This window comes from Austrofundulus limnaeus, unplaced genomic scaffold, assembly GCF_001266775.1.
Source record: "Austrofundulus limnaeus strain Quisiro unplaced genomic scaffold, Austrofundulus_limnaeus-1.0 Scaffold60, whole genome shotgun sequence".
In the NCBI taxonomy this organism is placed as follows: domain Eukaryota; kingdom Metazoa; phylum Chordata; class Actinopteri; order Cyprinodontiformes; family Rivulidae; genus Austrofundulus; species Austrofundulus limnaeus.
Window position 1 is genome coordinate 2,098,249 of NW_013952462.1, and position 26,388 is coordinate 2,124,636.

Sequence of the window (26,388 nt, forward strand, 5' to 3'; positions counted from 1 at the left end):
CAAACTGTTTTCATTAGTTGTTTCAGAAATGTGGTGTGTTTGAGGAAATGGGAAAAATAGGTTTCATGGAGCAGTCACACACTTCCTGGTCACAAAACTGCTGAGGTCATTACTCTGTGTGTGTTACTGGTGAGGTCATTACTGTGTGTGTGTTACTGGTGAGGTCATTACTCTGTGTGTTACTGGTGAGGTCATTACTCTGTGTGTTACTGGTGAGGTCATTACTCTGTGTGTGTTACTGGTGAGGTCATTACTCTGTGTGTGTTACTGGTGAGGTCATTACTCTGTGTGTGTGTGTTACTGGTGAGGTCATTACTCTGTGTGTGTTACTGGTGAGGTCATTACTCTGTGTGTGTTAGAGGTGAGGTCATTACTCTGTGTGTGTTACTGGTGAGGTCATTGATCACAAAAGGCTTTAGGTGGGCTTCAACAGGTAAATTCTTCACACTTGTTCCTTTCAGGAGGTCCTGTCGAGAAAGTTTTTCCTGGCGATGAAGTTGTAGAAATCCAACATGTCAACATGTTGGGTATGAGACGTCTGGAGGTCTGGACTTTCATCAGAAAACTCCCACCTGGACCGGTGGAGGTGGTTCTTCATCGTCCCCATAAACCTCAGCGTCCATGAGGGTTAGAAAGGCTCATTCTGCAAAGCACAAACCAAAACATCTTCACTTGAAACTGCCTGCAGTGGAACCAAACATAAAGAAAGTTTTAAATGCTTTAGATAACTGACTGTTGTGAAGTGGGCATGATGAGTGGAAACCAGATCACATGTCCTTTTTAACAGCTACATGAACCTCCAGGCCTGGGGTGATGCTACTGCAGCCATGATTAACTTGCACTTATAACTTCCTTGTTCATCAAATCAACCAACATTTTCCAGAGAGAAGTTTATAAATGTTGTAAAAGCTCTTAAAACCCCAGCACCTGTTGTAACATACTGTGAATAACTGCTTTTGTATTTTATATGGCTTTTTAATAAATGCTAAAAATAAAGTTTCAGTTAATTGTTCCTACTTTAACTAGAGAACGGGTGAGTTTTTTCCATGTCACTTCCCAGAAAAATAACTTTATGTGCAGTGGTGGGCACAGTTCTGCTAACAGCTATTAGCGTAGCTATCAGTTTTAGCAGAACAGAGGTTTTGCTAACTTTGGAAGCTGTTAGCAGGCTAATTAACCTTTGCTAAATTTATTTCTGCTAACCTTAATTTCAAACTCTCACAGGTGACGTACTCCTGCGTCATGTTTCATGCTCCATGTGTGTAGCATCTTTAGCATTGTGTGTTTCCTGTTTCTTTGGGATAATTTCAGGTACTTTTTTTTGTTACTAATTTTCTTGTTTGTTTCAGCTTTTTTTTAACCTATTCAGCAAATATCTTTCAGCAACATTCACAGTGTGTTCTCTGCAAAAGTGCAAATTCTCTAGTTAACTAAATATTTTGAAGTTTTCTCTTAACAGCTCCTTGTTCCTCCATAAGATATTTTCTGACTCCAAATTGAGATCACTGTCTGCTGCAGGTAAGATACTGCCAGCGTGTAAGTACTCCACAATGAAAAACTGAACTATCTCTGACTATGAAGCAGATATATATATTTTTTAATATTACATCTACCATCAGAATTCAATTTGAAAAGTCACCTTTGAGATTATTAGTTTTTGAATAGTAGAGAATGAAACATTTTGACCTGCCCTCTCATAAAGGCTTAGTGAATTTAATATCTTGTCAGCAAATTTACTTTGTAGGCACATGTAGCTCTGAGAACTATAATAATGTTAATAACTTTTATTTACCAGGTGAGTCGATCGAGAAGTTCTCAGTTCTCATTTACAATAACGACCTGGACAAGATGCAGCAACACAGGTATTATCAGCGAGCACATGTTGATAAAATAACTAATTATTAGGGTTATCTAAGTTGTTAAGAGTTCAAAGTTCATAAAGAAGGTTGTTCTGAAGTGCAGGTCTTTTCTGATGTAAGGAGTTTTGCTTTAGGAAAAAAGTGTGCATTTTTTTAAAGCAGATTAGTTGTAATAAAAGCTACAGATGAATTCTCTGGTTGTTTCTCTAACAGGCACAGAGCCAGCTGGAGGTTTGCAGCATCTCAAACTGATGAAAAAACATGATGTAATCATTAAAGTACTGATGCTCATTTGTCAATAAAATCTGAGAGTTAGCTTGTTGGTTGTACAAACATGTCTTATTACCCTCTTTTATAACTACTATATCCATATCTGATTCTACTATGGTCTTTGTTCTTATAATCTCTGACAGATGTGGCACATGTCGTCCTCTGCACCAGCCAATCCTGAGGCGTTACAGCTTCATTAATGACTGATAGTATTTTTTTTTTCTGGTGAGGAACAAAACCAAAGAGACGAAGAGTTTGCAGTGCAGTCATGCTGCAGAGGTTTATCTGAGCTTTAATTCCCCTCCCTGAGGACGACTTGCCTTCACTGAAGCTCCTGAGTCCGAGGTGGAGGGACGTCTAACTTAAACTCAGCCATGATGAAGCTGCAGACACTGAGAGTGAGGAATGCTTTGGTACGAGAATGCATGGCTGAGTTTCTGGGGACGTTTGTCCTGCTGGTAAGTCCCAGTCCAGTTTCAAGTCAGTTTTTAAAGTTCAAACTAATTCTATGTTGTGGATTGACTTTAAAAACCAGAGTCATTATCAGAAAAGATCAAATGTTTCCTGCAGGTCACAGAAAACATTCAGTTCATAAGAAATACTTTCACTAATCATTGCATGATTCATAATTCTTCAGATCAATTTGATTCAACTTGTAATTACTTCAAATTCAGGGGAAAGATGGGATGAAATGGAAAATTAAATAAGAAAACCTATATTTTCTTCCTTTTAAGAGCTTTATTTAACTGAGGACAGTTTAAACCTAAGATGTTTCAACTTATTTGTCAAAAGACTATTTTTAAATTCCCTGATTTTTAAACGTTTACACCAAAAAGCTTTGGAACATTTCAGCCTTTAACCCTTGAATGTTATTGTTTCTCCTCTTGACCATACAAAGTAATGAAGTGTTTTAATTATTGCTTTAATATTTTCTTAACTTGTTTAGTTTTAAAGTTTGTCACACAGAAACCATTGGGCAGATCAGAACTGCAAACACTGTGTTCATTCTCTTCAGTTCAACAAAAGTCATATTGTCCCGCAGCAATGCAACAAGGAAGTTTTTCTTTTTAAAGAAACCAAATCAAACCCACCATTACTACTGACTGTGGTTTTTTTAAAGAGCTGAAATACTCACTAATCTGACCAAAATACATCATTTTTCAGTAATCTGTTTCAGGCACTAGAAATAAATGACCAGTGTTTCCTTTTGGCTCATAGGTTTAGGTGACATTTATGAGTGCAGTGAAAGTCCTGCCTGGACTGTGATTATGTCGGCTGGTGATAAATAATGCTTCTTGATAAAGCGCGGCTCAGGAACAAAGATTAAGGCTGACCCACTTCAGGTCTTGCCTTTGCCCTGTTTGTTCTGAAATTCATCAAGATTCCTCAAATACATTTCACTTGGTGCACCATAGAATAAAAAATGTACAAATTCCTCCTGAAGGCATATACTCCTGGACCCCCTAGAACTGCTTCACTCCACAGCAGCTCATTAACGTGAACAGGTGTTCCTTGTTATTGTCAGAAGATGTTTTTAGTATGATAATTGGACAACCTGGTTTCTAAAACTAATATCAAATGAAAAACTATTTAATTTGGTATGTGAATTTTTATAAATTAGCAGTGAGATTTATAAAATTGCACATGGTGCCCCGCTGAGATTTTGCCCAGGGTGACAAGCAGGCTGGGGCCGGCCCTGTTGTTTGAAACAAAGTGACACGACTGTTTATTATTTGTCATTCTCCAACCTCCTCTGTTCTATCTCAACAGTTGTTTTGTTTTTATCATGTCAGGGGTTAAATTAAATATAAAACTTCTTTGTTTCTTCTATTTCTAAACAAGCCCATCATTTTTTCCTTGTATAATTATGAACTAAAGAGAAAAAACAGCGTTTTAGAGCAGCTTACAGCTCATATGACCTCAGTTTAAACAGAATCATATAAGAACGTTAATTAAAATTAAAACCTTAATTTTTTTTAGACTCAACTCTATCTGCTCATTTTGATAAATTAGCTGTGTGAGTCTGAATCTAATTATGAATGTTAGCTTTTAGCTTTTAGCTCACCCTGACGTTATTTTTGGCATCTAAATGTAATTTTTCTGTTTTGCACGAAGCTGTTCGGCTGCTCTGCAGCGGCGCAGGTGAAAACCAGCAGAGAGACTAAAGGCCAGTATCTGTCCACCAACATGTCCTTCTCTGTGGGCGTGATGTCAGCCATGTACCTCACTAAAGGCATTTCAGGTGAGGCTTTGTTGTTATAAGAGAAGAAGTCAGTTTATCATCCTGATCAACAGCAGGGAATAAAATCCACTCAGATTAATTAACTTTAACAGCAGGTGATAACTGACCTGTCTGACTCTGTAAAACACACATTCTAATGATCTGATGATGTCACAGAGATGATCAGAGAGCCAGTTAGACTCCTTTATTTTTATCTGTGGTGTTTTTCTCTTTTCTCCGTTTCTCCTCAGGAGCCCACCTGAACCCAGCAGTGACTCTGAGTTTCTGTGTGTTGGGGCAGGTTCGATGGGGGCGGCTGGTGCCGTACTGCCTCTCACAAATCCTGGGGGCGTACGTAGCATCAGCGCTGGTCTATCTGGTCTACTATGGTTTGACTCTTTATTATTGCTATTACTATTATTATTGTTATTATTATCATTGCTATTATTTTACTATTATTATTATTATTGCTGTTGTTGTTGTTGTTGTTGTTGTTGTTGTTGTTATTATTATTGGGGTATTTTTTAACCCACCTTATCTTGTTCAGAGCTGTAGAAAGAGGTCAGGATCACAGTGCTTCTTATGTTGGTAGCTTAAAAGACAAAAATTAATTTAAGTGAACAACTATTTAAATATTATATTTTAAAAAATGCAAACTTACCTAATGAACAATAGTGAATTAGTTCATGAGGTCAAGTTAAAGTTTATCCTTTACACCACTTTTAAAAACATTTGGCCAAAGTGCTGTAAATGCTGTAATAAAATGAATAATAACTCAATCCTTGTTGAGTTTTAAAGAAAATCAGAGCCTGGATCTGAGCTTTATATACAGCACAATGAGAAGTTCATTGATGACAGAACAGCATAAGAAAAGCTCAAAAACGCACAAAAAAACAAATAAAATTATTAAAATAAATATTAAACTTAGGAAAACATGTTGAAACTGGGAATTTTTCAGTTAATTAACATAAAACTAAATTAAAAAACATACCAATTCAGACACAAAAAGATTCCTAACATCTCCAAGAAAAGTTAAGATTTGAACTAAATGTTAAAATATGTCAGTGGGAGTTCAGTTATCTGTTAATGTTCTGTAACTGAATAAAAAAAACAGTTTCAAAATTTAAAAAAAAAATCATTTTTTGTTCTCTGATTTTTAATGAAGTTGTTTCCAGAAGGCTGTTAGAGCATCCTGACGGTGACTCATTTGCATCTTTAAAGATGTGCCTGAAACTCAAAGTTGTGTTTAATTGTGTAACTGTGTTCAGAAGTTGTGTTTAATTGTGTAACTGTGTTCAGAGCTGAAACCATCATTTGTCCTGTGTTTGTTCCAGATGCTATAATAACGTTTAGTGGAGGAGTTTTGACAGTTTATGGCCCAAATGAAACAGCTTCCATCTTCGCCACATATCCAACAGAATACCTGACGTTAGGCCGCAGTTTTCTGGACCAAGTAAGTTTGGTTAAAGTCCCCCAGCCCCCCCACCAACCCCCCCGTTTACTGACAGCAGGTGTGTGTCGTCAGGTGGTGGGCACAGGTACGCTGATGTTGTGCATCCTGTGTCTGGAGGAAAAGAGGAACACCCCGGCTCCCTCGGAGCTCATCCCTGCCATCGTTGCTGTGATCGTCCTCGGCATCTCCATGTCCATGTCTGGGAACTGTGGCGCCGCCATCAACCCTGCTCGAGACCTGGGGCCCCGCCTCTTTACGCTCAGTGCAGGCTGGGGCACCGAAGTCTTTACGTAAGACACACACACACACACACACACACACACACACACACACACACACACACACACACACACACACACACACACTGATTCAACCAGAGATTACAGTTCAGGGACTACTTTCAGAAGCTGCAGTCAGAATTCTGTGAAAAACAAAAACATTTTCTGTCAAGTTTTTTTCTTTTTTGAGCTTTTTTTATTTAAAATAACTACTTCTGCAGACTTTGTGCTGTTTCACTCATTTACATGTCAAAAAGTTCAGCTTATTCAGTAAACTGGTCGTATTTTTGCAATTCTTATTCTTAAAAATAAGAAGAAAAAGGCGCAGATACTATAAGATTTTTTTTCTTCTTTCCGCCACCTTTCATTTTATTTGTGATTTGTATTTTTATTGTACATAAATTTTGTTATTTTTAAAGAAATTAATAAAGTTTAAAGAAAAAAACAAAACATTTAAAATTATTCACACATATGATCTCCATAGAAATACATTTAGATCTATTTTCTGAAATCTGCGTTGGTTACTTTCTCTGTATTTGTCTTATGCTATACTTTTAGCAAACAGTTTGCCATTTTTAGCTTTTAGCTTCCATTCTGCTACTTTATCTTTGAACTTCTAGCCGTAGTTAGACTATGTTTAGCCTTTAGCTGGTGTTCTGCTGTGTTTAGCTTTGAGCTACATTGTTCTGCTCCTTAACTTCCAACTATAGCCTTCAGCCAAGGGCGTAATCACCATCTTAAAAGTGGGGGGGACATGTCCCACCCGGTGCCCCTTTAGCTACTTTTACTTTTGTCAGTCATTTACTATTTTACTTAATCTTCTGCTTTAGTGCCTAGAAACCATTTAGCTAATTTAGCTTTTAGCTAGACTTGTGCTACTTTTAGCTAGTCTTTTGCTACTCCTGTATTTAAGCTAATTTCCTTTTTCTATTTTTGAACTTGTGTTTTGTACTTTAAGCTTTTAGCTTTTATTCTGCTACTTTTTTAACAACTCAGTTTTAGCTTTCATCCAGTTTATGGCTGATTTATTGGTCTCTGATCTTTTCTCTGGTCTGAGCTCTAAAAAACAATTTATTATTATTATTATTATTATTATTATTATTATTATTATTTAATCATCTTTAAATAAATACTTTACATTTTTGAAAGTGTGGTTTAGGTTAGGAATAGTTAGTTAATATCTTACCTGTTGTAGATAGTTTCTAATTTAACAGAAAACAAGATCTTGAATTTGTTTTAAGTAAAGTTGTTAATATGTGAAATTGCTTCTCAGGTGTTACAACTACTGGTTCTGGGTCCCGCTGGTGGCCCCTCCCATCGGAGCTGTTTTAGGTTCGTTCATGTATTTGATCTTCATCCACTGGCAGCTGTGTGACCCAGAACCCCCTGAGAACCTCCCTGAAGTCCACACCACCAGCGACAAAACCAGGAAGCACATCACCAGCTCAGAAAAAGGAGATGAGTTAAAGACGGCACATTTTTAATTGTTACAGCAATTTAAAAACAAACAAACAAACAAAACAAAACCTTTTTGATTATAAAAGACTGTTTTACCTGTTACCTGTTTTTCTCAGCTGTAAAAGTGTGGAGTTAAATTGAGGTCATAAGTTTTGATCAAAATAAAAAATTGAAACTAAAAGACAAGATGTTTTAAACTTTTCCAGATTGTTTTTCAGTTTCAAATATTTTTTTCAGTTTAAAATATATATTTTTTCAGTTTCAAAATTATTTTTTCAGTTTCAAATCAACTTTTTTCAGTTTAAATTTTTTTTATTTTGAACAAAACTTATGATCCCATTTTAGCTCCATATAAATGGGTAACATCTAATTTCATCTGTTAAAAACACCTTCACATCTTTTAGGAATGACTAAAGTCATTAAAATAATATTTCATTATATTTTATTATAACTTTTATAAAGTGTAATTAGCTAAAAGGAAATTTTTCAATAACTGCAATTTTTGATATACAGTATTAATAAACTGATTTGTTACTTTAATGAGTTGTTTAGTTTGTAATGAAATGCCTTTTTAAACACTGTGTTAAACAACAATAATATTACCAGTTAATGACTGTTTTATTCAGTAGAAACGGTGTTCATTCACTGCAGCGTTTCAGGACTGTAAATAAAACTATTTTTATTGTTTACTTTTATTATGCAGGTTTTTATTTTAGATATGTTTTTTATTTTGTTTTATACATATATATATATATCACACTGAAGATCAGGTTAATGTCTTCAATCTGTTCGAGGCCTCTGTTGTGACAAAATATATTAATTTGGGTGACAGCTCATCAGATATGAATTTCCCCCTAAATCTGTCACAGTTTTCTTTTTTATTGGGGTAATTAAACGAATAATAACAAAATAATCCATTATCTCACAAAACTTTGAGTATGAAGTACTGTAATATTTCAAAAAGTAATTTTGAGTAAGAAGAAGACAGGGAGAGATGTGTGTGTGTTAATGTGACAGCAGGGGGCGCTGTGACACAAAATAAACTGACGAACAGGAAACGTCGCTTTTTCTGCGACTTTTCGAAACTTTTCAGAATTAAATCCGGTTTTACATGTTAAAATAAACATTAGTAAATTTAAATCTGTAGCTACTTTCTAGACTTATTTTAAAACTGTGAGAGGAGCAGGAAGTTCAGATGAGAGGTGGTGAAGGAGGTGCAGCTCCTCCTCCTCCTCCTCCTCCTCCTCCTGAGCCAGCAGAGCATCTCTGGTGTCTGGTTCCAGACCAGTCCGGACCTGAACACCATGACCTCCAGATGCAGAGAGTTTCCAGCAGAAACCAGTTTGTAACTCCCAGCTGAGGAGGTAAGATGTGTTGGTTTCTTTACAGCTTCTCATCTGTCATAAATAAATAAATAAATAAATATTTATATCCTGGGTGTTTTTCACATGCAGGAGGATTTTATTGTTTTATTTTTTCTTGAAAAAGCCTCAGTTCTGTTACAGTCATTTGAAAAGAAGTTAACATTTCCTAAACTCAAAGTTTATTTTGTGACTGTTGATCAGATGTGTCTAATTTAGGCTTTTAGTTGTGTTAAAACATTTAGCCTTCAGCAATGACTGAACTACAAAAACAGCTAAAAGCTAAATGTCTCAAAATGCTAGCTAAAAGGTAACAAACAATAGCAAAAAAATAGCTTCAAGTAAAAAAAATCTAGCAAAAAGCTAAATGCCAACTAAAACTAAAATAGCTGAAAGCTAACAAAAGTGAACAAAGTGCTAGCTGAAAGCTAAAACCTGTCAGCGCTGTCATAAAATAAAAACAAAACTAAAAACTACAAATCATAATGCTAGCTAAAAGTAGAAAAATGCTAACTAAAAAATAAATAAAATAAAAACTAGCTGAAACATAAACGTCCTAGGAAAAATTTGTGAAAAGTAGGTAAATGCTAGCTAAAAGATAAAAAATAACCATAACTTCAATAAAAAAAATATCTAAAACCAAAATGGAGCAAAATGTTAGCTGAAACCTAAAGGTAGTAAATGCTAAGCTACATGCTAAAAGTAAAAATGACTTAAATCAGCGAGTGACAAAAATCAAACGTCCCTTCTCCTGAACAAGTTGAACTTTTTCATCTATAATCTGATGAATACCACAAACTGCAGAAGTAATTATGCCAAGAAACATGCCAGAATATTTACAACAACAATAATAATAACAAAAAACCCAGGAGAATAACAAACACTAAAATAGTTTAGCTATAATTTATTTTTAATTTTGTTGTGTCTCTTTTTAAAGTTTTCCCTGCTGGTTTCCAGTAATTAGTCTGTAGTTTATGACGTGTAGATGTTACAGGATTACAACACGAGTGCTTTTATTTTGGAGGGATTGTATTAAAGAGGAATGAAATTGAACTCAGCGTTCCTACAGACTGTTCATTGATTACCTGTTCCTAAAATAAAACATCAATACGTTTTATACTTGAACACAAGATATTCATTGTAACGGCAACATTTCATTTATCCTTTAACAAAGATGCAGTTTGTTATCAGAGGAGGTTAAGTTTGTTCTTTAATGAACATTAAAACACATCTCAGTGTTTGTTTCAGTTTGATGCTCTTGTGTTTTCTTGTAAAAATGAAACTCACTGTGGTTTCTGGTATTTTCTAATAGGATGTCAAACAAACAAAAATAAGAAGTGGTTTCACCAGAGGAAATAAAGACATATAAAACACTGTACAGCAAGAAGACAAGAGCTGCTGTATGAAGAGTTAACACAAAAATAAATCTGACATAAAGACATAAATGCTCATTTATTACTTTAAACATGAAGCTTAATTTTCAGTAAACCATGTCTGCTCTGTTTATTTCTAACATTTAAATTTGTATGTGGCCTCTTGGGAAAATAGTTTCCTGCTCTAATTACTCTAAAGTAAGAAAGATGAATGAATTTCTGCCTGAGCGTGAAAAAAGTGAAAAAAGTGCTCAGTTTGTTTGTTTTTGTCAGTTTGCTCTGGTTTTTCCTCCCACCTGCAGCAGTCAGTTGTGAGTGGTTCTGTTGGGTTCTGCAAGGTGCCAGGTGTAGGTTCTGAGAGCAGGAGGGCTGTGGTACCGTCTGACGAGCAGAGAGAAGTGAGACAAACTCTCACTTTCACTCTGAAGAGAAGAGACAACAAGCTGACAGACATGAGAGGACTTTAATTCATTTACTGAACGTCCACATCTGAAAACCTCATCTCGTCTTCAGTTCAGCTCTTTTCAGGTTGATCTAAAGATCGCTGTTTAAGAAATGAAGATGCAAAATTTTTACCCGTTTTTAATAATGTCTGATTAAAGTTTGTGCTTTTACTTTTTAAAAACAGCAGATATTTGTGACCCGTCACATTTAAACCAGGATTAAGTCCAAAAGTTGTATAAGGAGAAAAAGAAAAAGGCAAATGTAGTGTTTAGACTAAAATGTTAACAAAAATTGCATTTTGTCAAAATATAATGAATAAAAGCCTTATTAATGTATCATTTGAACGAACTGTCTGAAACATAATCATAAAACTAAAATTTGAAGCACTTTTTTGAGCAGTAGCAACAAAAAACTGATTTTGAGGAAAAAAACTTAAAATTTAGAGATTTTTCCTGTGAGTTAGTAAAGTTTTGTTTCTTTTTATCTGGTAAATCTCAATATTCAAATATAATTTGAGGTTTCCTCTTTATAAGGACATCAAAAATTCCTCATTAAAATGTCATAAAATTAGGATTCAGACCAAATATTTATGTATTATTGTAACCAACAAGACAAATTAAGTCATATACATGGATTTAATAATGATATCAGGATGATCCAGGTATCAAAATGTAGCTTTTAAAGACAAGAATCTGAAAATGTAATTAGGTCATTTTGAACTAATTTGACTTAATCCTCAATTTGATATGATGGCTCACATTTGTGTTTGTTTGATTTTTGCATACATTTTTAATACTTCTTACATCCAAAACATTTAATGTTTACATTTTCAGTCTATAGCCTTTGTTCATTTGCAGACTTTTTATGCAATTTTCTGAGTTTTTGACATGAGATAACTTTAAGACGCTCATATTTTTAGAAGTGTTATTGCACATTAAACTTAAACAGTCATTTAAGACTTCAGGGAGGGTTTTACTATTAAAAAATGACTTTAATTTGCTTTCAGAGCTCGTCTCAAACTAAGTTTCCTGCTCTCAGTTTGACGTCCACGCGTCCTGTTTTTGAACAGTCACAGTATTTATGAGGAAACAGCTTCATTAAAACATTTTGCTTCTTCTAACTTCCAGATTAATGTACAGCTGCTCTGAGGAGATTAAAGTTTCAGATTATTGGCTCAAACTTTCAATTTTTAATAAATCAGTCTTTAGGCCTTTGAAGTTATCACCCATCTAATATATTGTTGTCATGGTCTGTGTTTATTTTCCTTAGTTTTCTAGTGTTTTCAGTGTTCCCCTGTGTTTCTCTGCCCTACAGCCCCACCCTCTCTCACCTGTGTCCTTTTGTGTCTGCTCCAGGTGTGTCTTGTTGCCCTAATTAGTTTGCCTTTATATGCTGTGTCCTGTCTTCAGTGTTTGTCCGATCATTGTGCTGCTTCCCTCAGCCAGTGAGGTGTCCTGTGTGTTCCTTGTTGTTCCAAAGAGTTTTGCTGCACTGTCAGCTGTTTATTTTMYWTTTRRWAAWWAAWRRKWTWWTTTTGCACTTTGGATCCTGCCTGCACTCTGGGTCATTCTGCAAAACCTCACAATTGTTTCATCAATTAAAATTAAAAATTTAATGAGTTGGTTAAATATCATATTCTGCAGGTTATATATAAAGCTAATAAAATGTGTTTCCTTTAAACATCCAATCTAATTTTGTTAAAAGGGAAAACTGTTATAATCTGAAGGGATTACAAATGTTTGTTAAACCAAAAATCTGAACAAATCTGAAGGACAGATGCACTTCAGTAAAAGATATAAAACTGTGGAATAATCTGGAAAATGATTATAAAATCATTGGATTAATTCCTTTAAAAAAAAGGATCAAAGCAAAATTGTTAAAGAAATAAGAAATTGTTAAATTTTTGTTAGAGTTGAATTTTTTGTTTTGTTTTTGGTTTATTACTGTTTAAAATTAATATTTTTTGTCAATAGGAGCAGATATAAGATTTTTTTCTTCTGCTGCCTTTTATTTTATTTTATTTGTATTATTTTGTTGTATGTTACGGAGCCCGTGAGGGGACACGTGGCAATTTTTTTCCTTTCGCGTTCCCACGCAATACTTTTGCGTTCCCACGCAATACCTTTGTGTTCCCACGCAATACCTTTGTGTTCCCACGCAATACCTTTGCGTTCCCACGCAATACCTTTGCGTTCCCACGCAATACCTTTGCGTTCCCTCTCAATACCTTTGCGTTACCTCACAATACTTTTGCGTTCCCACACAATATTGTTTTGCGTTCCCACACAAAAGATTGTTTTGTATATGAACTGAATTAAATCAGACTTTTATTTTGAAATATCCAGTTACCAAAACAGGATGTGTTGCCACAAGTTCGTGAAACTGACATTGATGTTGCGTGGCTGCACTGTGTTAAAATATCATCATATGACATCCTTCCATGTGTGGCTGTGTGATATATTCACTGTGAAGCTGAATTAAAGCAGTAGGCCAGCTCACTAATGGTGAACATGTGAGTTTGTTAATAAACCAACAGCACAACAGTGATAAAAAACTTTTGCAAGGTAACGCAAAAGAAAAAAAATCTCCCATGTCCCCTCGATGGCTCCGTAGTAATGTTTTGTTTTGTTTTTAAAATGAAATGTAAAAAAACTATTAATAAATTTATGAGCACAAATCACTGAGGATGTCAATTTTTTTTTCCTGTATCACTTCTTTTTTTTACTTTAAAATGTACAAAAAGAATGACCCCCCCCCAAAAAAAAGATTACATTTATTATTAATCTACTTAACTAGTCACAGTAAGAGCACAGTTACACAAAGTGGGAAGGGAGTGATGTAAGGAGTGTGTTGAGCTTGTTTAACAAAAGAAGACTGTCTTAAAGAAAAAAAGATGGTAGAAATAGTAGCTGAAAGCTAATGGTCTGGACTCACACAGGCCAGAGCAGCTGTAGAGTATTGATTGGCTGCTCGCTGCCTTTAGCCTCTGTCTGCGGCACGGTGAGCAGCTTGTAGTGTGCACTATTAAAGCCTGGAGGATGATGTTTAATGCTTCCTGTCTGCATCTTCGTCTGTCATCCTCTCTCAGCTCTAACTGGGAAAACACAGTGAATAAAAGCACTGAGGTGGTTAAAACATCAGCACCATTAGAAGAGAAGTGAAGATGTTTCAATTACACCCGACAGACAGGCTTTTCTGTCAGTCTGAGTTTTATTTGTTGATTCTTTCACGTTTGGTGTCCCACATGGCCCTGTTACAGGTCCTCTGTTTGTTTTGATTCTTGACAAACATCAAATTTAATTCAGCTAATATGTAATATGGACTCTATCTTCACCTTCAGATCCTTTAACGGGTTTGTTCATGACTTAGAGCTGCCTGATGGAGAACTGCACTCCTGACCAATGATTGTGGTCTAAAACCAGGAACTCCTGTAGTTCTTAGGTCTCACACTACTGAGAGGTCGCTGAGGTCAGGTGATGCTCCTGGACACAATCATTATTGGACACATTCAAAACCCATTGAAAACTAATTTTTATTCTTTAATGAATCAGACTGAGTTTTGTTTTTCTTGGTTTAGGTGGGTTTATGTCTGGCTGCTGCTTTCTGACTCTTTCTCACTGAAGGCAGAGACTGACAGTGGATCTGGCTGAAGCCACTGGTCCCCTGAGAGGCAGCTGCAGCTCTCTGCTGAATATAATTTCCTTATTATGGCTCAAACAGACCAGAGATGCTCTGCTGTGTGTGTCTGTGTGTGTGAGTGTGTGTGTTTCCCCTGTATTGCAGCAGTTTGAGCGCTCAGCAGATTTTCATTTTTTTTACAGCCTCGACCTGAAAAAAAGGACATTTGAAAGAGAATGCGTCAGCAGAATTCGTGTTATATCAGTTTGTTTCTGACAGAGAGATCTGTGTCTCTTTCAACACTTTAAGTCAAAAAACATGTTTTTAGTTGTCCTCGTTTCTCTTCTCCCTTCATGTTTTGCTCCTTTTTCTCTCAGCAGAAAATCTCATGGGCCAAAGCAGAAAAACGCCGTCAGAGTGGAGATGTTCAGAAAGAGGCCTCCTCCAGGTCAGCACCTCACATTCAACACATCCATTTTCTGCCTGTTAACCTATGCAGCAACGGGAGGGAATATTTAACTTTGCTGCACTCCTAGAAACTCCAACAAAATGTTTTTAAGGGTTAAAATAGTGGATTTTGCATGATATGTCCCCATTAAACCCAAGACACAGGAAGCTTTTCTAAGAATTAATATGTTTATATGGATGAGATTTCAGAACTCAGGAAAACACAAAAACCAAATCCAGTTAAAATTTCAGTGCCAGTAACTGTGACTGCATCTGTTTTCCATAGACTATAAAAGAAGCCTTGGTAAAGTTTTTAAAGCTTTTTACAGAACAATATTTTTACTAGGGGTGTCCAGCTGGTCAATTTGGTCTAGGAGTATGATTCTCGCTTGGGGTGCGACAGGTTCAAATCGGGTTCAAACCGGGTTCAAATCCCGGACAAGCCCCCAATTGTTTCGCGACCATTACTTTCCAGGCTCGCTTTCTCCTCTTAGATGAGAGAGTAGGGCGGTTACAAAGAAATTAAAATAAAAAGTAATATGATAAAAAGAAATGAAAACAAAACCTGGCACCTGACGGGTCTCAGTGAGGTGAGGACCATCGTGTGCCGATAAAACTTACAGAAAAGTTCTTCTCCAGATAAATGAAGAACTGCTGGGACATTGTTCTGTCCTAAACGTTACCCTAAGACTGCTTCATATTTTTGGAGGATGCTTTTGTTTTAGCGAGTCGCGCATCATGGCTCTCTTTTCTTTTCCCCATCCCTCTCTGTCAGGAGTGGAGCTCAGAGCTCACCCTGCGTTAGCAGCACCTGTTAGCAGGTAACTGCAGGTACAGGAAGTGACAGTGGCCAAAATACCTCAGAAACTCGCCCAAATAAGTGAACTCTGAGAGATTCAGCGTTTTATACTGGATGACTTTGGTTAATTCTGTGATTCCGTCTACGTTTCATTAGCAACATATAAACGGACGTGGAGCAGGAGAAGGTGGATTCTGATTGGCTGTTGTCGCGCACATTTCCGCCATGTTTCAAATAATCGCCCAGCCTTAGGAGAGGTGTTGACTAAACTATTTAACCTGGTATGTGACTGTGTGTAAGTTGGCAGTGAGATTTAGAAAAATACGCCTGACATCTTGGCTAGGACTCCAAATTGACCGGGACCGGCCCTGCAGCACAGCACGTTAAGGCACCTGTGTGGCTCCACCCACTGCGACCATCTTCTCCTGTTAAACAGGCGGGAAACCGTAGCTGCAGCACTTTGTAGCTCCAACACCAATATGGTGGTGATGCCCTCTATGATGTTTTAGACCCGAGGTGTCAACTACTTTCCTCTTTTTTTCTTGACCCGATCTGCTCTGCGGGATCCCAGCAGAGGCAGTTTCCACAGTAACACTGTGGCGATTACGTAATGCCCCCATCGGATAGTGTTTATGTTGTGGATGAAACCTAATGCAGCTTTAATTGATTGATGAAGCTGCAGAAAAAGGAGTCCCGGTGCTGATCGGCATTTGTGCAACATGCAGGCGAAGCTTTTGCACATTTTAGAAACTACTGCAGACATTTAATCAAACCTGAAAGAACCTGAAATATCCTCACTGACTGTGTATAAAAAAAGAAAAGAAAAAAGGACCTCAGCAGGCAGAGAGCTGCCTCTCTGAGCAGCCTGCCTCAGTGCTCAGAGAGGCAGACGCAGGGGAGACGTTAGGACCCGATGTCCTAAGATGTGACGGTCAGCGGTGAAAAACCAGGAAAATCCAACCCGTTTAAGATGACGGTGCTGAAAGACTTCCAGGAGCAATGGTTTCCACTCATTCTGCCTTTGCACAGAAAGAAAACCCAGTCTGTTGGAGGACGGTCGAAACACAGGTGGACAGGTATGAGTTCATGTAGCAGCGTGGTGTTCTGTTCATCACATTTCAGCTCTTTATGTGATTAAATATCTTTCTTCCTCATCAGTTTTCTCCAAGTTTCACCTCCATCCCACTGCATGTACACATAACGAGCTGTCAGCTTGTTTTGGACTTGTCTGTTAGCAAAATATCTCATCACCAAGTGGACAGAATTTAATGTAGTAAAGTAGTTATTGGCTGTGTTCATAAAACTCATTAAAACTGAGAGTCAGGTTGTTTAAAGATGGCTGCCACAGCCAGCTGCCAGAGGAAAACACTCAGGTAGTTCTAACTAAGTCAGTTTTACAGATATTTGTAAGGTTTGGTGTGGTAGTGGCTGAGCATCAACACATACTTTGACCATAACATAAATGACTCAATATGTATTGCTTAAAACAATGACAATAATTAGAGTCAACCTTGTTTGATTATTACACAAGGAGGTTCTATAGAACTGGAGTGTGATCGGCTGGAGAAGCTAACGCTAAACTGGCAAAACTCTGGATTTACCCATCACTGTACATGTTGACAACGGAGGAGAGAAAAGGACTGACGATGTAGAAATCATTAAAACTATTAATAATAATATTAATCCAATCCACTTTATTTTTATATGACTTTAATGTCGTAATATTATGACTTTATTTTTATATGACTTTAATGTCATAATACTGTATTATGACTTTATTCTCGTAACTTAAAATAAAAAAAAGTGTGGCCCTAACACTCCGTTGTAATTTTCTGCATTGCTGGTGCATTTCTGGATGTGTAAGCGACCTACAGAATGCCATAGCCAATAATGCACCCCCATACCAACAGTGAGAACAGGCTGGATGTTCCCTCTCCTCTTTAGTATGGAGGGCCTGGTTCCAAAACAAATGATAGTTTTACACTTTATTTATATTTTTCACAACCTTTTATCAGAACTGGTTGTATTTTGGCTCAGATTGATATGTGTTCACTCATTATTGTCTTTATTTTGGTGGAAATGTTACCCCTGTCTTACATTATTTTATAGATCTCTACAGCCTTGCTGTGCAGCCGGGTGTCGGTGTCAGAGCTTCTGATGACCTTGAAGTTGTCGGAGACATTAAACACTTACTGAGCAGTTTGCTAAAGATGCTCTTGCCCTCAGGCTAAGTTGGTGCGCTTGCACAGCGTGAACAGAGATGATCCTGACGTTAGAGGCTTGGAAAGGCTCGGTGCTTACCCAGCACAGGCGTTCTGCCATCCTCACAACTTTTACATGTTCAACAACTCTCCCAACATGATGACCTTCAGACACAACGAGCAAACAGAGACAACAGAATGTGAAGGAGTTTCAGTAGATTGAGTTTGATAAGCACCTGTTATCTGATGTTATGTGATTAGAATTTAGAGTAAAGAGCAACATAAACACTAGTGATGTTGTGGCAAATATTTTATGTGCCGGCTCCGGTTTATTGTTGATTTTATTGCTATATTTATGATTATTTTATTTGTGGTGCCAGCCAGGTCTCTCTCCTGACATTTAGGATGTTTTTGACCAGTATGTGTGGGATTTACTGTTCTTTTAAAATGGTTTGATTTAATTGGTTTATAACCAGTCACACAAGGACATGTGATTTAAATAAATATAAATACACACTCTTCAAAATATTGAATGATAAAAACAAAAAGATAGAACTCAAGACAACTGAAATAGTTTTTTTTCCTTCCAATATATTATATCCACAAAATTTGATAAACAAAAATTCACTTTCCCCACCCTACAAAATTCATACAAATAATTCAAACTTATAGTTCAGTTCAGTTGTTCAGTCCATAAGCTTTAGGCTTGAAAACTTGGCTTTTGCTCCAAAAACTTGATTCTTTAACTCCAGGGTTAGGGTTAGGGTTAGTAGACGTAGTGGACCTTTAACTCCACAGAAAAGATGGGCATTTTCTGTTCAGGCAAAACACTTCCACAACACATTTTAACTGCATAAAAAAGACAGTGGCAACAAATGGAGTCATAAGGAAACATTTAAAACAGAAGGTTTGCAGATGAAATGTTTCCTAAACAAAAAGCAGAATGAAATAAAGGCCTAGCATTCCTTGAAGAAAGGCACGTTTCTCACATTTCATGCCAGCGACTAAAAATCATCTTATACTGAGAAAAGACAGCTATTTTGTTTAAGCTATGAAAATACCATTCTGCAGAATCTTATCTAATACTGTGAGGTGTCACGTTGTGATTAACTCTCAGCTAACACAACAAATTTTAGCAGAATATCTGTCAAACTGACTGAGTTCGAGTCATTTTTTGTTGTTTTTTAAAGCAGGTTGGCTGTGGCAGCCGTCCTGTCGATGTGCAGAAAGTAATCAATACTTTCTGCAAGTTTAATTAAAATGTCTGCATTAAGTAACCAGTATCATCTACCTTTGCCTTTCAGAGGCAGGCAATAAAAATACAGGTTGCAGTTTCTTTAAAGCTGATTAAATTTACTGTGACACCACTGCTGTTGCTGTTCAACTGACCAGAACTGGACCACAACAAGTTTATTTTACTTCACAACAAAGCAGAGTGAAGCCGTTTGAGCCCCCCTGTGAGGTGGGCTGTGTTTGTTTGGAGTTCAGTAAGAAGAAATGTAGGTTTTGAGCTTCAGAGCTCTGCAGAAACACAGGAAACCACAGTGTCTTTGTTTGTGTGTGAGCCTGACGGGTTAATGTGTTGTGTTGTGTTGTGTTTTGGCCCTTCCTGTAGCGTCTCTCAGAGGCATGCTGTCATTGGTTCAGACCAACAGCTTTGACCTTTAAATGTACTGAATGTGAAGAAGTGTCAAAGAAAAGCAGCAGAGGATTAGTTCTGGTGATGAGAGTGGAGGGAAACTCCCACAGCACTGACATGAATGTACACACAAAAACACAAAAACTACAGTACAAATATAAAGTGCAGTGTCACAGAGGCTGTTTCAGGCTTACTTTTCTTTCTGGTCATTTTAAATGATGTTCAGTCAAATAGTTATCAATAGTTATTAACCTTTATTTTAACAGGTAAGTCAGTTGAGAACTAATTCTCATTTACAATGACGACCTGGTCAAGAGGCAGCAGCACAACACAAAATGTTAGAACAATGTTAAAACAAAGACACGACACAGACAGCACAATCAGACATACTGTAACTTATAAACCAGGAAAACAAAAAATAAAATGAAACTAGAAGCACTGGGAGAGTGCAAACCTCCACCAAGACCAGTTTCCTCCATCCTGTAAGAGTTAATGCACAAAGCAGAGATGAAACATTTTCTGAATAAGTTGTGACGTAGTGAACATTTAAGCAGCAGTATGATGGGATTTCTTCTGGTGGAGTCCAATGTGGAAAAAATAAAGTCAGACTGGTCACCTGACGTTTTTCATGGTCAAACTGGTGTGGGATTAAGCTCCTAAGTTTCCATCAGTCACATTTCACCATGTAAAACGTCTGTTTTATCTCCTTGTAMGAGTTTGTAATGGTTTGACTCTCTTTATAAAGTGCTTCCTGGCTCCCCCCGTCTCCAAACTTTGAGGCCCGGCAGCTCTCTGTTTACAAGCCTGGTAGAGACAAACTGTTTTGATTGGTTGTTTCACAAATGTGGTGTGTTTGAGGAAATGGGAAAAATAGGTTTCATGGTGCAGTCACATACTTCCTGGTCACAAAACGTTCTGTAAATGTGCATATTATGGTAAAAATTATTCATCATTAAATGTGGTTTTAACATTACTTTTATAAAGTTTGAAGTCCGTGCTGTCCAATCAGCTCACTGTTTTTTACAGAAGCCCTGTGAAAGCATCACAGCTTTGCCGATCTCAGAGTGTTAAAAGAAAAAAATTCCTGTATCCGCACCGTGATCCAGAACATCACCAAAATTTAAAGGTGTGTTCCTTGGCCCAGTACACACATGTGTTAAAAATGTCATGATAATCCGTCAACAAGTTTTTGATTAATGTTGTCCACGGACAGAATGACAGACATACACAAACGAAAACATTACCTCGCCCTTGGTGGAGGTAATAAAAAAGGAAACTAAAAGCATGTACAGTGATCTTTTACTACTGAGTATATCAAACTTTTAAATGAGGATAGTGAAATGAACGAGTCCAGTTTTAAGGTTCGTTGCAGATGGTTCCAGGCCGAACTGAAGGGAGCAGCGAACAAAGACGGTACGTGTTTTTGGTATGAGGAGATTGATGAGGTCACTACACTGTAGACTGTGATTTGGTTTGTGAACAGTGAGAAGTAAATATCTGATATTGATCATGGAGGAAAGACTTGTTTTATAATGTTTTTCAGACTTATTATTTTACATCATTATTTAGTTTCTCACTCTTAATGTAACCAAGGTTTCCACTGGGATTTGAACCCTGAACCCTTGATGTTCCCAAACAAAGTTGCTTGTTGCCATCTAGAGACCATCTTTAACATTTCTTAGCAGTTCATGTAAACCCTGCTTCACAAACCTTTACGTCGCAGTAAGTTTTGGTTTACACGATTATTCTCATTCAAAATGCTTTATTTTTTTATGTCAAATAATTGATTTTGTGTGTTTGTGTTTCTGCAGAGGAGGAGAGGAAGGTCAAAGCCAACGACAGGGAATACAACGAGAAGTTTCAGTATGCAGTAAGAATAAATAATATGTTGTAAATATATGTTTCAAAAAACAGAAAACAGTTGTGCAGAAAATAAAAATATAGTGGATTTTTAGTTAATTTGCTCTTTCCCCTCTTAGAGTAACTGCATCATGACATCAAAGTACAACATCCTCACCTTTCTGCCTGTCAACCTGTTTGAGCAGTTCCAGGAAGTAGCCAACACTTACTTCCTTTTCCTGCTCATCCTGCAGGTGAGGAGAGGACATGGGTCTCTGCACTTGTGCATTTATTTTAATTCATCATCAGCTCTGTTTAACCTGTGATACGTCCGGTTTACCACTTTCAAAATAAAAGCATTTCTTTTTATAAATACTGCTTGAAGTTGGTCAAGCAACAAATAGCCAATACTTCCTCTACAATATTTTATAGGTAGTGAGTTTTTGTATTTGTTATTTAAAATATAGTTAAATATTATTTTATTTCTTTTTAACGCTCTTAGTTTGAAGTTTAGCCTCTGAAGATGCTGCTTGCTACAGACTCAGTGTCTGACACAACCAGCACTGTTTAGGACGGCATAGTTTTTTTAAAATTTGGGATAAATGACATAAAGATGGAAGTTTTACACATCTGAAATTTTAGTGGACTTAAGATAAGCTGAACCTAATTTAGCAGAAGAAGAAAGTTTTTTACTTCTTCCCATTCCTTTTCAAATGTGTTAACATTGTTATCACTTTTTCTCATTTTTTGTTTTGTTTTGTTTGAAATATGAAATGCTAAAGGTGTATTTCAAACATGTGTTTGAAATACATGTTTGAAATAAACTAACTAAACCACTGAAAAGTTATTTTATCAGCTGGTTGACCTACATATCTGCTTCCTGATTAGATTATCTGAAGACTAAACTTGAAACATTGCTAAATAAAGAGGCAGAAACACAACTTAATCAACAATTAGGTTTGTGTAAATGTATTTCTTAGTGTTAAACTAATTTTAACCTCTGAAAATATAAATAAACACAGTAAGCGAGCTTCATTGATCGAAAAATTGTGTTCTTTTTGTAGAATGTAGGTTTTGAGGCCAGTAAACAAAATGTCAGCATTAATTTAACACTAAAAGTTGTCAAGAGAACATGTTTTTTTCTTTTTCATTTTAATTAAAAAAGAGAACATGATTTTTTCTTTTTTTCTTTTTTTTATTAAAAAAAAGAGAACATGTTTTGGTGGTAAACGTTGTTTCAAGTCTCCAGAATCTCCACTCAAAAAATAAATAATTAGTCATAAAGTTATTTGATGACAAGATATCTATAGACAGAGGAATCTATTCATTACAGGTTCTCAGTAGCTACAAAGAGAAGTCTTACCACTAAAATAAAAGTAAACTAAAATAAAACTAGTCACGCTCTGTATAAAATAGATGGATTACAATACTTTTATCATATATTGCTTAAAAACAACTTTAAAGTCTTGTTGCTAAACTGCATCAGGAAAAGATTATACACTTTGGTCACAAATGAAGTTTTTGTCGTGTTTTTCTTTTCCCAGTTGATACCTCAGATCTCCTCCCTCTCCTGGTTCACTACCATCGTGCCTTTGGCTCTGGTGCTGAGCATCACTGCAGTAAAAGATGCCACAGATGACTATGTGAGCGTGTTTTATGCTGCACACACTCAAACACATGAAGTCTAACTGTGTCTGGAACAAGACATGTAACACCTCACATGATCTTTGACTCCTGCAGTTTCGTCACAAGAGCGACAACCAGGTGAACAACCGTCAGTCTCAGGTCCTGATCCGAGGCTCGTGAGTACTTCACAGCTGAGCTGCACCACGTCCTGTTGCTTCTTCTGCTTCCTAATTTATCAGCTTGTATTTACAAGATGCCTCGGGTCAAAATATTGTTTGTTTCTGCAGGCTGCAGAATGAAAAGTGGATGAACGTAAGAGTGGGTGACATCATTAAACTGGAAAACAACCAGTTTGTTGCAGTAAGTGCACAAAAAAACCTGTAAGCAGGAGTCAAACGATGCTGTAAATAAAAAATTATAAATATTTCAACCCAGTTTGCATTTCCTTAGAGCAAGCTGTAAAAATAAATCTATTTAAACACTGATTTATATGGAGCCCATCCAGTGATATGGTATAAAAAAAGTGTGGCCACGAGATATTAACTTGTTGCTGCAGCACAGAGCTTTGCTGCTTGGGCCTAATAATAATAATAATAATAATAATAATAATAATAATAATAATAAGTGTGGGGTAGCTTTCAACAGTTAAACAGTAAAACTCTAACAATGTCCGTATCTCTCACAATAAGACTTGGCTGCTCACAGTTATCTTGTGGCCATGAGTTAGTTAATGTGTGGCCACTAGTTATTTGGTTTAACTAATGCATGGCCAAGAGTTATTATCTTGTGGACACGTACTGTATATATATATATATTTTTAATCCAGTGTCACTGGATGTGCTCTGTATATTCAACATTCACTCTGGATATTTTTTTTTGCATGATTTGCAGTATTTGGCATTCATATATTAAAACATCTTGTCTTTATATTTTTATGCAGTTCACCAAGTTTTATATTTATTTTTGTTTTTTTAGTTATTTACTATTTAATGTGCTCACTTTGTTGTTTTTAAATGTGCGATTTAAACACATTTGATTTGGTTTATTGGAAGGACTTCAGATCTTCTTAATTCCTTCAATAATATAAGTCTCTTTGAAATCTGCTTCAGCATACTAGCTTTATTTTTGTTTTCTTATAGGGTTCCTGTGGGTCCTTAAGTTTTAAAAGACATTGAATTCAATCCAAAATTAAGGCCTTAATTAGCCTTAAAATGTCTTAAATCAATCTTTCAGAAATCGTAAAAATGTTAACACATTGTAAATAGGATGATTGTAATTTGTCTCAAATATTAAAATAATTGGTAACATTTTTCTAAACTCACATGCAGACAATCCTCTTTGACATCACTTCCTGTTATTTCACATGTAAATATCTCAACAACCGTCCATCTGAGCAACCTGAAATTCATTTCATAATTTATTAATAATGTTGTCTTTTCAAAATGTATTCACATTTCGTACAAAAAAGTTGATGTCACAGGCATTTAAAGGTTTCATCTACAGCAAATAGGGGTTGAGAATGAATGAATGAATGATTTTATTTGTTTGGGACAGTGTGCAATTAAACTATAATTTGATGGATTGCACCAGATTTAGCCTAAGGCTAATTTACATCTGTGGTCCCATCAAACAGTAAAAACAAAACAACATCCAACAGGAAAATAGAAATAAAAGAGGAAAAAAAAAACATTTGCTTTTAAAAAATACATAAAACACCCCACCCCACTCGCCAAACATAAGATCATGCCCACTTCCACTCCACCACTGTGGGTCATAAAACTCCAAATTTTGGGTTGTTAGAGAATTTCCAGAAATTAAATTAAGTTTAAACACTGACTGCTAAAAATGTTTCTGCTATATTTGACAAAAAAGCAGTTAGATATGGTTTAAAACAATTGGTCTATTAGGAATATTTGCATACTTCAACCAAAAATACTTTGATTCATGAGTTTCTGCCAGTTTTTATTTTTTATTTTTGTCCTTTGTGTTTATTGTGAAATTTGTCTTAAATTTAATTTCATTTGGCATTAAAAACTCTTAAAAAGTCTTAAATTTAACTTGTCTTAAACTGTAGAAACCCTGTCTTAGCATCTAGCTAGTGTTTTGATAAATTAAGCTCATAGCTAACATTTCGGTTGTAGTTGTTTGCTCCTTTTAGCTTCTTGCTACTTTTTAATTACTTATACATTTGAGCTAGTTTTGCTACATTTTGTGTTTAGTTAGCCCTTTGCTACTTTTAATTTTTAACTTGCATTTTTGTTGTTTTTGCTTTAGCTAGTATTCTACTTCTTTAGTTTTAAGAAATCAGTTTAGTTTCTTCAGCAGTCGTTCAACATTCTCTAGTTCAGACGTTCTTAACCTTTTTGACCTCGGGGCCCAATTTGTTGAACATAAAGTAGAAATGCGCGATATAAACGATATACGGTAGAAACGATATAAATTTGTGCTATGATAGAGACCTGTAGTCTACCTGCCAACCGCACAATTCTTTTTGATGATGACCGACCACACTGCCTGCTGTGGGAGGAGCGCGCGCCGCGGCATGTGTGAAGGGCTCGACACACGGGAGGCAACGTGGCTCGTTCTCCATTCATTTCCACGCAGCAAGGCGACTGTCAGTGCAGGTGAAGTCAGTGCTCAGGTGGGACGCACAAAAATCAGTCTGGACCTCGTTTCTCCTGCGGTCATAGCGCGACSACGCACGGCCGAATGCATGCGCACTCCAAAGCGCGACTATAATGATTGTCAACCCGCCGGAGCGCGCACAGTTTAAAGAGGTGGAGTGCAGAAAAAATAATCTGCAAAGTGTGTAGAAAGGAATAAATACAAACAATTTGTTTTACCACCTTAAAACAAAGCAGGTGATTCCAAACACAACATCCAATGGATGCAGATATCTATTACATTAAAGTTATTGTGTGTGTGTGTGTGTGTGAAACACTATATATATATATATATATATGATTTAACCAGGTATCTCCCTTAAATTTAGATTTTTATGGGAGACTTTAAAGTGTCCTTTAAAAATTGAGATTTTAAGGTCTAAATTTTTTTACCTATACATATTTATTCCACTCAATTAATGTGTGATTTATTTATTTTCTGTTATAAGTTTTATATCGTGATATATATCGTTACCGCCACTCATCATAATGTACATCGTGATATGAATTTTTTGCCATATCGCACCTTCCTAACATAAATTGGCACGAGGCCCAGTCAGACATTACCATACGGATCAAAATGATAATTATTATAAATCTTGGTTTGATTTTTATTGTATTCACATTATAACTAAATTAAATACACTTACAGTTTAAAAGTAAAACTCCTGTCAAATAATCACAAGACATGATTATGACAAACATTTTTATATTGTAACCTGCCCATAACAATTATTTGAACAAATACAAAGGTCAGTCAACAGACCACTCAGGCTTATCAGCACACACACACACACACACACACACACACACACACACACACACACACACACACACAC

General features: G+C 36.3%; 3 protein-coding genes across 7 annotated transcripts in view; all 3 read left to right on the plus strand.

Annotated features, from left to right (window-relative positions):
* Positions 1-1,016, plus strand: part of si:dkey-92i15.4 (uncharacterized) — an 18,262-nt gene extending 17,246 nt beyond the window's left edge. For both annotated transcript variants that reach the window (XM_014009702.1, XM_014009701.1), the window contains exon 7: positions 462-1,016. In XM_014009702.1, the coding sequence (XP_013865156.1) occupies positions 462-625 (164 nt within the window). In that variant the 3' untranslated portion in view covers positions 626-1,016. The remainder of the gene's footprint in view (positions 1-461) is intronic.
* A 95-nt stretch (positions 1,017-1,111) lies between these two features.
* Positions 1,112-7,765, plus strand: aqp10a (aquaporin 10a). Its single transcript, XM_014009704.1, has 6 exons — positions 1,112-2,587; positions 4,245-4,371; positions 4,602-4,739; positions 5,685-5,803; positions 5,876-6,093; positions 7,355-7,765. The coding sequence occupies exons 1-6, from the start codon at positions 2,504-2,506 to the stop codon at positions 7,563-7,565; spliced, it is 897 nt and encodes a 298-aa protein (XP_013865158.1). The 5' UTR covers positions 1,112-2,503; the 3' UTR covers positions 7,566-7,765.
* Positions 7,766-8,735: 970 nt separating this feature from the next.
* atp8b2 (ATPase phospholipid transporting 8B2) overlaps positions 8,736-26,388 on the plus strand; it is a 44,325-nt gene continuing 26,672 nt past the window's right edge. Inside the window, exons 1-7 of one of the 4 annotated variants that reach the window (XM_014009698.1) lie at positions 8,736-8,903; positions 14,713-14,783; positions 21,233-21,291; positions 21,401-21,514; positions 22,805-22,903; positions 23,001-23,062; positions 23,174-23,246. In XM_014009698.1, the coding sequence (XP_013865152.1) occupies positions 14,759-14,783; positions 21,233-21,291; positions 21,401-21,514; positions 22,805-22,903; positions 23,001-23,062; positions 23,174-23,246 (432 nt within the window). In that variant the 5' untranslated portion in view covers positions 8,736-8,903; positions 14,713-14,758. Of the gene's footprint in view, positions 8,904-14,712; positions 14,784-16,115; positions 16,658-21,232; positions 21,292-21,400; positions 21,515-22,804; positions 22,904-23,000; positions 23,063-23,173; positions 23,247-26,388 lie in introns of those variants that run through there. The other 3 variants (XM_014009699.1, XM_014009700.1, XM_014009697.1) reach the window with 3 other exon arrangements.